Raw genomic sequence first — 14,772 nt, forward strand, 5'->3', positions numbered from 1 at the left:
TTTTTCAGGCCTCTCTGGCTGTCTCCTCGCCAGATAATGGTCATCCCTGTAGGTCCAGCTTGTGAAAATTATGCACTACAGGTAAGGTCGTGGATGGACATCCAAAGGACATACTAACTTGCCATGTATTCTGTGTAATCATTGACTTAAAATGTCATTTGTGTTTTAAGATAATGTCCTGCTAGCATGTTGATAACCACCTTTTCTGTCAGTTGTTGGGAACAATGAATGAGTTATATCTATGGGTCTGTATTAGAACTCTGTTAAGGTTTTTGAGAAATTAATTTTTTTCAAGCACCTCATACTTACTCTTTCTCACTTGTTTTTATTGGGGAAAAAACCTTATTGGCTGCAGGATCTAATAACAAATGCTTATTACCTTACTTTCAGGGGGAGAGGGTAGCAGTCTGGGAGCAGCTTAGCTGATTCTATTTTTAAACATCTTAAATATATATTTATTTATTTGGGCTTTTTTTTTAAAGACAGGGCCTCTCTATATAACCCTAGCTGGCCTGGAACTCACAGAGATCCTCCTGTCTCTGTCTCCTCTGAGTACACCACCATGCCTGGCTTATTTATTTTCTATGTATGAGTCTTTTGCCTGCCTTGTCTGTATGCCTGGTGTCTGACGAGTTTAGAAGAAGGTATCAGGTCTCCTGGAACTAGAGTCAGGGTCAGTTTTGAGCCACCATGTTTGTGCTAAGAACCAAGCCCAGGGCCTTTGCAAGAGCCACACATGCTCTTAACTGTTAAGACATCTCGACAGCCCCTAGCTGTTTGTTTCCAGCATGGCCTCTCACGGGGATGCAGCCTTTGAGCATGGGCGCCATTCCTGAGGTCTTCACTGTGTGGTGGCTTCTCATGCTGTTGGAATGCCCTCCAGAGCAAGGGATCTGAAGAGAGTGCAGTGACAGGCTTTGGCAACCTGGATTTAGCAGTAATAACCCCTCCCTTCCAGGCCTTTCTGACCAGCTCTGAACAAAGTGGCAGGAGCTACACTGAGCTGTTGGTACCAGGAGATGGGAGTCAGGGCTGCTGTGGAGTCGCTTCCAAACACAATGTAATGACAGAAATGCCCCACTGTCTTCTAGGTGTCCAAGGAATGCTTCGAAGAAGGCTTCATGGCGGATGTGGACTTAGATGACAGCTGTACACTAAATAAGAAAATACGGAATGCGCAGCTGGCTCAGTATAATTTTATTTTTGGTAATTTAAGTTTGTTTTTTTCAGTGCTTGTCTTAGGGATTTACACAAAGGAAATAAAAAGGAGGAATATGGTGTAACTCTGTATCGCAGATTGACTGTTGAGCTGTGGTACACAAGGCAGACATCACAGTTCCACAGGGAGTCTGTGGTGAAGCATCACTGGCTACACGTAACATTCAAGCCCAAATGGAGACAAACGCCAGAATTATTTCTTCAGTGAACCTGCACTGCTTTTGCCTCAGCCTGATGCAAAACCCAGAGGCTCCCCTTTGATTTTATGAATCATGAATAATTAGGTACAAAGTCCAAATTTTTGGCTCAAAAAATAAATAAAAGTTAAGAATAAAACAAGGAGAAACATACCAACATGCCCAGAGGTCTGGTCTGGACAGGTCCCACAAGGAGAGAGGGTCTATGATGGGAAGAAAAAGGATGCATGGCCAGGGCCATTCTGTCAGCAGCTAATGGCTGCTCAGGTCAGGCTTGGGAAAGGAAGTGAGATGTCTCAGTCAGGCTTTTTGTTGTGGTAGAAACCTCAGCTCGGAAGGTACAGAGGGACTGGCAATCTGAGAGGTTGAATCCATAGCCAAGCTATTGAAAGAGTGACTGGAACTCAGCCTCACCAGGACCTTGTCTTTCTTTGTTTCCTGTTTTGCTCTGTTCCCTTTGAACATCTTTAATTCCACTTGTTTCTTCCTTCTATAAGGGAAGAAACACAGATACAGGTTCCCACCTCTTCTCAGAGTGTGAGAGAGAACAGGCTTTCCCCCACATTCTAGAAAATTCCAGTTGACTTGTTTGGATCCAGCCACATGATAGTTCTTTAGTCATCAAATAGGATAGGAAGAATAAGATGTCTGTTTAAAAAAAAAAAAAAAAAAGCTCTCTTCCATTTTGTGTTCCAAAACCACAATAGTGTACTCTGAAGCAGATGGCAGTGGTGCTTAGACACCCCCCACCCCAGCCACTGGACTGTTGAGGGAGAACATAATGCTCATTAGGCTGAAATTTAGAAAGCAATAGTGAGGAGAAACTCGGGTGTGTGTCAAAGGATTGTTAACTTAGGACAGGTAAATCGCTCATTTAAAAAAATCTTTGTTTCTCTTTCGTTTCTACAGTGGTTGGTGAAAAGGAAAAGATAAATAATTCAGTAAATGTTCGAACAAGAGACAACAAAATTCATGGAGAAATATCAATAGCTTCAGTCATTGAAAAACTGAAGAACCTCAAGAAATCACGTATGCTAAATGCTGAGGAAGACTTCTGAAGTCTTCCGCTGTGCTTCTAGATAACCTTGTTTTGACCTCTGAAAACATATTTTTCCTGACACTTAAGATATTAGTATTTCTAAGAACCCTGGGGCCACTTGTAGGGCTCGAATGAGTTCAACCTATGAAGGAAACGTGATTATTTGATATAAACAAAACTTTAATTCATTGTGTTTTTAGACTAAATAGGGGAGGGTGGAGAAATCTGCAAGATATCAAGACTGCAGAGACCTAAGTGGTAAAGTGGTGTTCATTCAAAGAGGGGAACACTAGTGAGAATTACCAGAAAGTATGCTTTGTTTCTTTCTCGAAAGCCAAGGGGCTGTAGCTTCATGACTAGAGCACCCACGCTGCATGTGTGAGGCCTGAGCTCCTCCCCAGCACCCACCTCTCACCCAACAACAGAAACAGACTTTCAATAAAAGCCCATGGTTCTTCCTGAACATGGAGGAGAGCTGTCTTGTTTTCTAATACATGTCTCAGGTATTTCTATGGCTGTTTTACTGAAGTTCACACTGAAAGGTCACACCCAAAGTTGGAATTGTTACTTCATTTCATCAGCAATCCTAAGAGAAGTACTAATATCGTGTTAGTGGCAAAAGACTGTGAAGCCTCAGAGAGATTTTGTGGAATCTGTTATTTGCATTGTGGGTTAAGAGTTGCAGTTTTAATGCTTCTAATTCATAATTCCTTATTTATCTTTAGAAACACTAAAGTCTTAAATAAACTGCATCACGTGGTGTTCCTAGAACCTCTGCAATGTATGTGTCATGTTTACATGCTTATCTAGAGTTGACTCACTGCCTTCCTGGGGTCTTTCACTTGTTCGCTGAATCAAGTGTATTTGAATCTCTCAGTTACTGTCACATATGAAACCAGTGTGATGGTGTAGGATACAAATTGTGGCCATTTTTAAAGCTAACATTTACTGCTGGATTGTTGTGTACCAAACACCATTTCGTGTACTTTTCCACTCATCAAATGTGCAAAATAGGGAACAGGGAACAAAATACAGGGAGAGGCATGTCACCTGCATGCTTTCTGAAGTATACAGGACAGAGTTGCTGAGTGCAGCGCCCCCTCCTCGAGATTGGTCTATTGGCCAGGCTGGGGTTGGACCCTACTCCTATGTGAAAATTCCACACATTTGGCTCTTGTCCCGGGTCTGAGACTTGTTTTTCCCAGTCTCAGAATTCTAAAATCCAGTGTCCCCCAACAGGCTGTGGTGAAACCTAAGGCAGTCACAACGCATCACAACCGTCTCCCAGACTCCCAGTGGGAAAAGAGAGACATCTCTTTAAAGGCAGTTAGGGCTATTCTGGTCCGAACTACCTCCTGCCCGGCAGGTCTCCAACTCCACTCACTCCCCGGGGCCAACAGCACTACGTGCGCGACCACAGAGAGACCACCTGACGTCGGAGCTGGGAGGAACGACGCCCGCTGGCGGAGGCCAGAGGCAGTGCGCCTGCGGACCGCGCCCGGACACGCCCCCTTAGGCGCGCCCCCATAGCCCCGCCTCCTGGCCCGGAAGTGCGCACGCGCACCGGCAAGATGGAGGTTGCGGCCGAGCCGCTGCGGTCTGTCCGCCACCTGTCCCGCGTGCTGCTCTTCCTGTCCCAGTGCTACATTCTGTCCGGCGATGGTGAGTTCAACGCTGGGGGCCGCACCGGGCGAGCTGGTGGCAGGAGGGTCCCCGGAGCCGCGGGAGGCGGGCGACCGACGCCTGGGCGCCGCAGCCCTCCGAGCCGAGGCCGCAGAGCGCTCCAGCCGGCCCGGAAAGCCGGTGCTCCCTGCGGCGGTAGCCCAGAACCCGAACCGACTCCGTCGTTTCCGTTTTACGAGCCATATCTGTCCAGTGCAGCCCCTTCTCTTGTTAAGCACACAGACCAAGGGTATCCTATTCCGGGATAACATGTTTCTCTAATTGTAGGATCCTTAAATTTAGAGCATTCGCAGCCGCTGGCTCAGTCAATAAAGGATCCGGGCCCAACACATACATTCACAGTAGTTCCCAGGGCAGCAGGTACTAGACGTTTTCTATTCTAGTAAATGTGCATATTTATATCGAGTAGTTCTCCCCCCCCCTTCCCGTTTTCGATAAATATTTATTTAGTATACAAAGTCGCCTTTTGGTTTTGGCTGCTTGATGTGTTGTTTAGATATGTAAATTGGGGCAGACACCCGCTTTCAGTAGATGGCTTTGGTGGTTGATTCCTTTTTGAAATCTACGACTTACCTCTTCATCCAGCCCCACAGAACTCATCATTTCTGTTTATTTTTATTTTTAATTTCCACTCTCCCAGTTTCTTAACCAGTGCTGTTTTCCTTTGAGTTTAAAACAAAAAACAAAAACAAAAACAAAAAAACCAAAAACGAGTCTACAGTGCTTCCCTAATGCTATGCTGGGATGAGGAGGGCTGGATAGACCTGGAGTATAATCCCAGTGAGGCCGGGCTGTTGGGGGCTTGAGGAAATCACCCCTTTAGCACCTTTGTTTCTACATCTCTGGCTACTGTACCTGATTTAAGGCCTTTTCAGCTTTGTGATTTGAACCTTCCAGCTTCAGGCACAAGGAGGAGATAGGAACTGTAGGGGGAAGTGGTGTTTAGAGTTGGCCGCTCCATGTCAGTTTCTCGGATTCCTGCTCTGCTAACTATATGCTAGCTCTTCAGGCTCGTCTCTTTGGAGATCCAGTATTTCAGGGACCTGGACTTGAAACTGGCAGAAGTATTTCACAAGTTCTTATTTGGACATACATACTATATGCTAATACCAGTATTTTCTAGAACTGGAATCCTGAGAGTGCCACTAGCTTCATTTTTCTATCAATAAATTTTGATGGAAAGGACACTGAATGAGTTTGAAGAGCTGTGGTTCCAGTTCTATTAAATACTTCCGGGGTTTTACATAGACTCTGCCTTATCCAAACTTTAGTTTGTCCGTCTGTGCTGATAGTTGTTGGGTCTGACCAGGGCCCAGCATTTTCCCTATATTGTCTACCAGTGAGCACTTAGAGTTTTCATAGCCACATGGGAAGCTGGAAAGAGAGACTTTTCACTAATATCACACCAGTTACCAGGTTCCAGCTAGCTGGTGACAGAAACCTTAGATTGCAGGTGTCACTGACCCCAGCTCTGAGCTGTTTCATTCCAGCGCATGTGTCGTTGCTTATGATTGATCTGTCCACCTTCGAAAGTTGTCTCTCACTGTTCTTCTGATCACTATCCATAGAGAATCAGCTGTTCTCTCACCTCACAGAAAGTACTGAAATCCCTCCTTACATGATGAAGTGTCCAAGCAATGGTTTGTGTAGCAGACTCCCTGCAGACTGTATAGAATGTGCGACCAATGTCTCCTGTACTTATGGGAAGCCTGTCACGTTTGACTGCACAGTGAAACCTTCTGTTACCTGTGTTGTAAGTATTGTGGTTTACTTTTTCCAACTGTGTGCATTATAACATTAAAAGTGTAGCCTATACTGGTTCGCTATATGACATAATGACTTTATTGTGGTCTTTTATAACTGCACTGCAAAGTATTTTTAAATCTTGCATTTGGTTCTAGAAGTATATCTCAGCAGTAGAACATATGCCTATATATATGTCCATATTCCTGCCCTCAACAACCCTTGACCTGTTGCTAATTTTTTTTCCCAAAGTGGAAATCTTGGGGTGAGAACATTCTGTGCAAGGATGAAGAGCAGCGTTTGGGTCCATAGCACTAGTGTAAAGCCTTAGGCATGTTTGCATGCATCTGTGATCCCAGTGCCGGAGAGGCGGGTACCGGAGGACCTTAAGGGCATGCTGGCTAGTGATGGCTCCGTCAGTAAAGTGACTGCTTTACTGACTCAGGATCAGAATCTAGAACTCCAAATTGAATAGAGAGCCACAGGGAAGATGCCAGATGTCAACCTCTGTCCTCCACATGTATGTACACAGATGCACACATGAGAACACATACCTACCACATACACACTGAAATAAAACATACTATAAGGAAAATCTTCCATTTCTTCCATATCTGGCTATAATGTCAGTAGACAGGCTGATTGGTGTGCGGCAGTGTTACTCTCTGGGGTTTGAAGATGTCAGTTTGCTAGCCTAAGTCCCTCGTGAACTTCTGCATTCTCGGTAATGGGAATTGGGGTGCAGAGGGGATTGTAATGTCTTTCTACCACAAATGAATTAGCAAAGGGTAAGCTTTGTCAGTAGTGGGAGAGGCAGCATAGCAGAGCACCGTGGCCAGTGTCCCACTGGGGAGCTCCCAGTTAAAGCCCTGACTAGGCCAGAGAGGAGGCTCAGGAGTCAGAGTGAGGCAGAGTTGATTAACGTAGAGATGTGGGATCCACACATTAGATTGATGACTAGGTGCTGAGAGAGAAAGACGTAAACAGAGGACAGTGTGCACTGAAGAGTTACACTTAGGTACTTCTCAGTGTGTGTGTGATTCTGTAACTTTCCGAGGTAACAGGCTGAAAGGCTGTGATTCACAACAAGATTTAGAGTCTTCAGATTTAAATTTTAATGAAAAGTATGATCTGGTTTACTTAGTTTTCTTAAATGTAGCCTTTGAAGTGAAGTTGTGCTATTGTTTCATGGAATATGCTATATAGAGCTGTGGTTGGAAGAGGAAGTAGGCAAGGCTCCAAACGTTTTACCCTGAGCACTCTGTCTTGTCTTTAGGGAAGGAAGCATTGCTTCTATGGGCAGTTTTGGCTTTATGAGTGGACTTGAGATTTTTAATTGTTGGCTAGCAGGAACTATAAACTAGGTCCCAGGGCAAGGGACTTCGTTCCCTTCCCATGTTCCCATAGGTTCTATTTTCTCTTCGGTCTCGTTCTTCATGATGGAAAGATGGGTTCAGTAAATGTGTGGGATGCCTGGTAGCTCTCTGGAAACATAAGGGGTGAACCTCCAGGTAGATGGACAGGTCAGGTGACTGTCCCTGTTGAGAGAAGGAACTCTGGCCCCATTCTGGCCCTTCTGTAAGCAGAGCATATGTCTCACCTCTGTTCTGAATTGTTTTCACTCTTTCCTGACTCAGTCTCTCAGGGGCTACTTCCACCCCATGAGCACTTAATACATCAACCAGAATGCAGTTCAACTGAGAACCACCTGATGGCAGGACTCAGGACTCTCTATCTTGTTCTTCTGAGTCTGAGGTGCTAGAATGAGGTAGAAAGCACACATCTCTTCCTCCTCCTCCTCCTTTTTCTTTTTTTCTTCAAAAAACGTTTTTAAATGTATGGGTGTTTGGTCTGCATGTATCTGCCACATGCATTTGCCACATACATGTGATGACTCTGGTTGCCAGGAGAGGACATCTAACCAGATCTCCTAGACCTGGAGCTAGAAGTAGTTGTGAGTCTTCAGAACCATCTTGTGGGCACCAGAAATAAATGTGGGTTCTTTGGCTCTTAGTGGGGGAGGTACTTTTTTAATTGAAAAGAAAAAAAAAGTGGTTTTCTTACAATATACTCTGATCATGCTTTCCCCCCCTCAGATCTTCCCCACCTCTACCCACTCCGTTCACACCCATTTTCTCGGTTAAAACAAAACAAAAAACAAAAACCCAAGAAACAAACACACACACAATTGGAAACTGGACTATAAGCAAAAGACCAATAAGACAAGAAAAATATGCCCAAACCCATTTGAGACGGAAGTCTACAGAAATCCTCTGGAGTTCATCTTGTGCTGCCATCATCCTCTCCTGGGCAAGTGTCAGCCTGAAGGGTAGCTACCCAAGGAGACTCCATTAGAGGGGACCAGATTTTCCTTGGCAGATGGGTACCAATTGCAGATAATCATTTGGTTGGGGGTAGGAGCCCTTGTCCACATCCCGCTCTCAGCACTGGGATCCTTTCTGAAGTCAGTTCTTAACCACTGAGCCATTTTTCCAGACCCCCTTTTATAGATTGCAAAAATGTGAATACTCATTTTTAAAAAGCTAACAAAAGTCATGGTGAAATACCACTCTGAAACACCCCTGTGGTTTTTTGACACAGGGTTTCTCTGTACAGCTTAGGCTGTCCTGAAACTCACTCTATAGAGCAGGCTGGCCTCAAACTCAGAGCTCTACCTGCGTCTGCCTCCTAGGTGTTAGGATAGAGGCGTGTACCACCATGCCCAGTCCATTTCTTCTTTAGGTAAACTGTATAGATTTTTTCCCTTGATGCTACTTATGAACCTGCTTCCTTCATGTACTGCTAGGCCCAAAATAGGAGTGTTTCAGAAATTTGGGTCTGTTGATGTCATAACAAGCTGCCATATTGTAACTGGTGGTCCTTGTGCTTTGGTCCTTAGGATCAAGACCTCAAACCCCAGAGGAACTTCATCATCAACATGACTTGCAGGTTTTGCTGGCAGCTTCCTGAAACCGACTATGAGTGTTCAAATTCTACCTCCTGCATGACCGTGGCCTGCCCTCGGCAGCGCTATTTTGCCAACTGCACCGTGCGCGACCACATTCATTGCTTGGGTAAGGAACAGAGTTTGAGGGAGCTGTGAGAAAATTTGTCTTTTCTGAGCTTACTCAAGAGCCCTTAGCCAAGAACTTGAGAACTAAACTTACTGAGTTGTAATCAGCAGTTCCTCAAGTATGTCTGTTCTCAGAACAAGGTTGACAAACTGATGGAAAAGCAGGAATTCTCAGTTCTCTTACTTCATCAGAATCTGTGATAAGACAAGAAAACTACCTGAGGTCTAGACCAGAAGTTGAACCTCACTCAGGTTAGCTTCAGCGTTGATGGCTTGTCCCCGCCTGAGGGCATTGCTTGAGCTCTTTCTTCTTCACAGAGATGACTCATCTTCTGACTTTTACTTTTTGCTTCCTTTCAGGAAGACATCTGCCCCATAGCTTCTAGAATGGCTGCCTTCTTTAACATTCCCAGGGGTGGACAGTACACACTGCTCTTGATAACCCAGCTCTTCTCTGGCACTTGCTGTCTTTTATTGACAGGGTTTATTTATGTTGCTTATAGCAACCTTCAGTAGCCCTAAGGCCCCTTTCAAGATGTGAACTCTTTCTTTTCTTTAGATCTTTGAAGATGAGCTGTGTGTGTGTGTGTGTGTGTGTGTGTGTGTGTGAGTTTGCATGCACACTCACACACTCAATTGTGAAAGCAAGGCGGGGAGAGAGAGGAAGTGGGGTTGGAGATGTGGCTGACACTTGTGGAGGCCTGAACTTGGTGTTGTGTGCCATCCTTGCTCTTACTGAGCCCAGAGCTCACCCATTCCCATTCTAGCTGGTCAGCTGGCCGGAGGGCTTTCCTGGCCCTGCCTCCTAGTACTTGGATTGCATGTCTGCCTAGCCTGTCTATGAGATCTGTAGGTCTGAACTCTGTCATGCATGCATGCATGCAAGGTGCATATCCATCAAGCCTTTTCTCCAATCAGAACACAGAGTCAAGAAGCTTAAGATACTTAAAGAACCAGCCCCATTAGCATGTGTTTTTATTGTTTTCTTATTCTGGGATCATAAAGATAAAAGGCATTTTCTTTTAAAGACAAATTTGGCTTTTCATATTTGGGTCTATAATCCTTCTGAAGTTTATTTTTGGTAGCTGATGTAAGGTAGACTCAGTCTTTATTTCTCTCCATGTTGGCTGGCCCTAAGACAACAATATCACTGCACCCGTGCTTATAAATGGCAAAAAAAAAAAAAAAAAAAAAAAAGTTTGATGCTGTTACTGTGGTGAATATTTTTGTAAAGAGAGGTAGCTTAAATTCCAAATTCCAGGGCCATTGCTCATACATGAGTTTCTGTGAGGCTATACCGTGTTGCCCATGTTTCAGTGTAGTGTTCCTGCTTTTTTGGAAGGTAACCGGACTTTCCCTAAACTGCTCTACTGCAACTGGACTGGCGGCTACAAGTGGTCGACGGCGCTGGCTCTGAGGTACACTTTGGCCTTGCTGTGTTAAATGCTCCTGGGGTTTTCTCTGGGTCAGAGGATCTTCCAACATTGTCCTCAGCCAGACTTGTCTCCGTCTGAGCCTCCCGCTTACGTTAGCTTGGTGCTAAGAGAGACGTGGGAGACTGATGGAACTCCGGCTCCGAGCCGTGCTAGCTTCTCCTCCGAGCTGTGACGGACGTGCCGGAATTACTGTTGCACATTGTTAGAAACAGCCAGCATTTCACACCCAAAACCACCTGAGTCACTAAAATACTCTTTAAAACAGTCTAATAATGAATAGTTTAAGTAATTTATTGCAAAGAATAGTAATAGCTCACTGAAAATTAGGAAAAATTAAAAGCGGGTAATCTAAATATTTTTGTTTTGCTGTGTGTGTGTTTGTGTGTCTCTCTGTCTGTCCAGCATACATGTGGAAGCCAGAGGACAATTTTGTGGAGTTGGTTCTTTCCTTCCCCTTCTGCTTGGGTTCTGGGGATAAGACGCAGTCACCAGGCTTTGATGCAGGCACCTGCACCTACTGAGCCCTCTCACTGGCCCAAGAAAGCATTTTAGATCACCTATACTTGTGCTGTCTGATTGTATACTGGTAACTTCCATGGATGTGAGTGCTTGCTGCACAAGTGAGTGCTGGGTCCCAGTGATCACCAGGGGCTGGGTGAGCTTCATGTGTAGTCAGGTGGTTAGGTGATTAGTAATAGAGCCAAATACCCCAGGTTAGCCTCCGGCCCCACTGTCACACACATAGTGCATACTATATGCACAAAAGGAAAGAAAACGCATTTATGGATTATTATACTTTTCAGCCGTGTCTAAAGAGTTGTGCCCGCTCTTCCCAAGAAAGGAGAAACCAGGAGAGACTCCAATCAACTGAGGGGTGGAAGTTAGGCTATTTACATCTGAAGTTTAGCTCTGGCCCAAGACCTGAGACCTGCAGTGGGTGACACTGGGGCTCATCCACTTTGGGCCAAACTCTTTGTCTTGGGGCTGTCCTGTATTGGAATGCCTGGTGGCCTCCTGACCTACTAGTAATTGTCAGGACACTTGGCTTTGATAGAATCTCAAAACTGTAGTTCTAGCTGGCCTGGAACTTATTTTGTGGTCTAGATTGGCCACAAACTCACACCAGTCATACCTCAGCCCCCCAGTGCTGGGCCACCAGGCCTCCTGAACCAGCCAACCAGATCTCGTCCAAATTTATTTATTTATTTATTTATTTATTTATTTATTTATTTATTTATTTATTTATTTTAACTTTATTTTAAAAAACAAAGATAAATGTACAGATTTTTAAGCATTTTTGCATAAAAGTATACAAATACATTTTTATAAGGTTGTAATTAAGTACTTGTGGGTACATATACATACACATTTGTATATATGTAACAATAATATAGGAAAAGAGGTTATTAATTTGAAGAGATAGGAGAGAAACTGGGAGGGGCTGTAGGAAGGAAAGGGGGATGTGATACAGTTCTATTTTAATTAAAATATATTCTTTTTTTTCTTTTTTTCTTGATCTTCACATAGTCTGTGGGTTGTTTCTGGGGTGTTCAGAGATTTCTGGGGTTAGTATCCCATTATCAGTGATTGCATATTATGTCTGTTCTTTTGTGACTGACTGGGTTATCTCACTCAGGATGATATTCTCTAGATGCATCCATTTTCTTGAGAATTTCATTAGGCCATTGTTTCTGATAGCTGAGTAGTACTCCATTGTGTAAATGTACCACAATTTTTGTATCCATTCATCTACTGAAGGACATCTGGGTTCTTTCCAGCTTTTGGCTATTATAAATAGAGCTGCAATGAACATTGTGGTACATGTATCTTTGTTGTATGTTGGAGCATCTCTGGGGTATATGCCCAGAAGTAGAATGACTGGGTCTTCAGGTAGTACTATGTCCATTTTTCTGAGGAACCACCAGACTGATTTCCAGAGTGGTTATATCAGTTTACAACCCCACCAGCAGTGGAGAAGTGTTCCTCTTTCTCCACATCCTCGCCAGCATCTATTGTCATCTGAGCTTTGGATCTTGGCCAGTCTGACTGGTGTGAGGTGGAATCTCAGGGTTGTTTTGATTTGTATTTCCCTGCATGGTACTGGTACAGAAATAGGCACGTGGATCAATGGAATAGAATAGGAGATCCAGAAATGAGCCCTCACATATATGGTCACCTGATTTTTGACAAAGGAGCTGTAAACATTCAGTGGAAAAAGGACAGCCTATTCAACAAATGGTGTTGGTCCAACTGGCACTCAGCATGCAGAAGAATGAAAATAGACCCTTTCTTATCTCCTTGTACAAAGCTCAAGTGTAAGTGGATCAAAGATCTCCACATTAAACCAGGTACACTGAAACTATCAGATGAGAAAGTAGGGAAAACCTTAGAACACATAGGTACAGGAGAAAATTTCCTGAACAATACACCAATGGCTCGAGCTCTAAGGTCAAAGATTGACAAATGGGACTTAATGAGATTGCAAAGTTTCTGTAAGGCTAAAGACACTATCATGAAAACAAAACGGCAGCCAACAGAATGGGAAAGATCTTTACCAACCCCACATCAGATAGAGGCCTAATATCCAAGGTATACAAGGAACTCAAAAAGCTAAACACCAGAGAATCAAACAACCCTATTAAAAAATGGGGTACAGACTTAAACAAAAATTTCTCAATTGAGGAATATCAAATGGCTGAGAAACATCTAAGGAAGTGCTCATCCAAATTTAAAATGATTTTAGTCCCGCAGAAAACTTGCAGAGGAGATAGAGTCCCGTGACACCCTTCTCATGGCCCCTACATTGTCAGCATTTTATATCACACACTGCTGAACAACCAGCCAGAATTATGAAAGCTGTTTTGTTGCAGATCAACATGGATTATTCAGAATGCTCATTTTTTAACAACATGTCTGTGAGTTTGCTCCAAAATACTGTTGGTTCTATGGTCCCCTCAGATACCAAAGTCCCTGGGCCCTCAACTCCCTTTTATCAAATAGGGTAGTGCTTACACACAGCACACAGACATCCTATCCCTTAGCCTTCTGTCATCCCGACCTGGCCTATGTGATCCAGTGTGATCTGTGAATGCTTGTCCCTTGCTGAGATATAATGACAAGGGGAATGTTGTACCTGTCCAGTTAAGATGCGTTTTCTCTCAAGTATTTGTGTTCAGCTGGCTGAGATGCAGACCCTTTCTTTGGATACTGAGGCTGCTGTGCTCTGGGGGAGGATGTGGGACACGAACAGAGTCAGCCATGGTGGGTACTTGTTGGAACCAGCACTCGGACTCCTCCCTGTGTACTGTGATGTTTCCTTTGAGCTTTTTCATTATTTCCCAGCATTTCAGATCTTAAAATTAAACTTTTAAAAATCACTCACAGTATCAAACGTTTAGAGAGAAGTACCTAAGATTAGGTGACTTGATCTGGGTCCACCAGTTATATCAAACGCCTCAAGACTCAGTTCCCGCCTCCACACCAGCACTCCGCATGTGGGTCCCTTGGTGAGGGTTATTTCTGTAACAGAAAACGTTGGATTTCAGCATAGCCAAAAACTGTGTATTTCTGAATTCTCCCCTGCTTCCAAGAATCAAACCCAGGCCTCACACAGGCTGAGTCCTTGCTTGTCTTTAGCCTCTTCTTGCCCGTAGTTGTTTGGTGTTGCAGATGTGTTCTATCCTCTCACACCCTTTCCTACTATGGGGAACCACTCACCTGCACTGACACAGTTGGGCCCATTCTGATTTTCTTTTGCAGCATCACCCTTGGGGGCTTTGGAGCTGATCGCTTCTACTTGGGCCAGTGGCGCGAAGGTCTCGGCAAGCTCTTCAGCTTTGGTGGCCTGGGAATATGGACCCTAATCGATGTCTTGCTGATTGGAGTTGGCTATGTAGGACCAGCGGATGGCTCTTTGTACATTTAGCTGTGGTTATGTGCTTCAGAGAGCAGTGTGTAGAGTCCTTTGTGGAGATGGACATGGTGTGTGAGGGGTATTTATGTTTTTAATGTACAGCATCTGTACTTGGCTCGCCTTGATGAAGGTAAAATAAAGAAATGGAACACTGAACCACAACAGCCTAGAACTTTTTTATTTGCCTGAAATCCCTGGTGGCGGGGGGTGGTGGGGGAGTTAATCTTAAAGCCAGAAAAACAAAATGGCAGAAAGGCCTGCCTGAGTCCCACTGTGTTACTTTACCTCCCACCTTCAAGTCCTTCAGCCATGGGGGATGGGCAGTTACTCTCCCAGTAAAGTTATTCCCATAGACATGCACCATCTGTACGTCATAACACCTTCACAGTGTGGTCTGTCTGAAGGGAGATGCAGTTTTATGTTGAGTTTGCCGTTGGATTCTGTGAGTGATGTAAACAGTTGCAGGAGGA

At 44.3% G+C, this 14,772-nt stretch overlaps 2 protein-coding genes across 6 annotated transcripts in view; both read left to right on the forward strand.

The window, feature by feature from the left end:
- The window catches only part of TARS3 (threonyl-tRNA synthetase 3), a 46,609-nt gene extending 43,380 nt beyond the window's left edge, over positions 1–3,229 (forward strand). For both annotated transcript variants that reach the window (XM_080913846.1, XM_080913847.1), the window contains 3 exons: positions 9–81; positions 1,092–1,206; positions 2,325–3,229. In XM_080913846.1, coding sequence (XP_080769972.1) covers positions 9–81; positions 1,092–1,206; positions 2,325–2,473 — 337 coding nt within the window. In that variant the 3' untranslated portion in view covers positions 2,474–3,229. The remainder of the gene's footprint in view (positions 1–8; positions 82–1,091; positions 1,207–2,324) is intronic.
- A 519-nt stretch (positions 3,230–3,748) lies between these two features.
- TM2D3 (TM2 domain containing 3) lies at positions 3,749–14,458 on the forward strand (the record flags this gene model as incomplete). Of its 4 annotated transcripts, none has more annotated exons than XM_080915070.1 (6): positions 4,026–4,116; positions 4,405–4,497; positions 5,706–5,890; positions 8,780–8,954; positions 10,296–10,371; positions 14,149–14,458. In XM_080915070.1, 6 exons carry the CDS (start codon positions 4,026–4,028, stop codon positions 14,312–14,314), a joined length of 786 nt encoding a protein of 261 aa, XP_080771196.1. In that variant the 3' UTR covers positions 14,315–14,458. The 4 variants fall into 4 exon arrangements, with proteins under 4 accessions (XP_080771199.1, XP_080771196.1, XP_080771197.1 ...); XM_080915071.1 differs by having other exon boundaries at positions 5,733–5,890; XM_080915073.1 differs by lacking the exon at positions 4,405–4,497 and having other exon boundaries at positions 3,749–4,116; positions 5,733–5,890.
- Positions 14,459–14,772: the final 314 nt, after the last annotated feature.

This window comes from Micromys minutus, assembly GCF_963924665.1.
Source record: "Micromys minutus genome assembly, chromosome: 3".
Classification (NCBI taxonomy): Eukaryota; Metazoa; Chordata; class Mammalia; order Rodentia; family Muridae; genus Micromys; species Micromys minutus.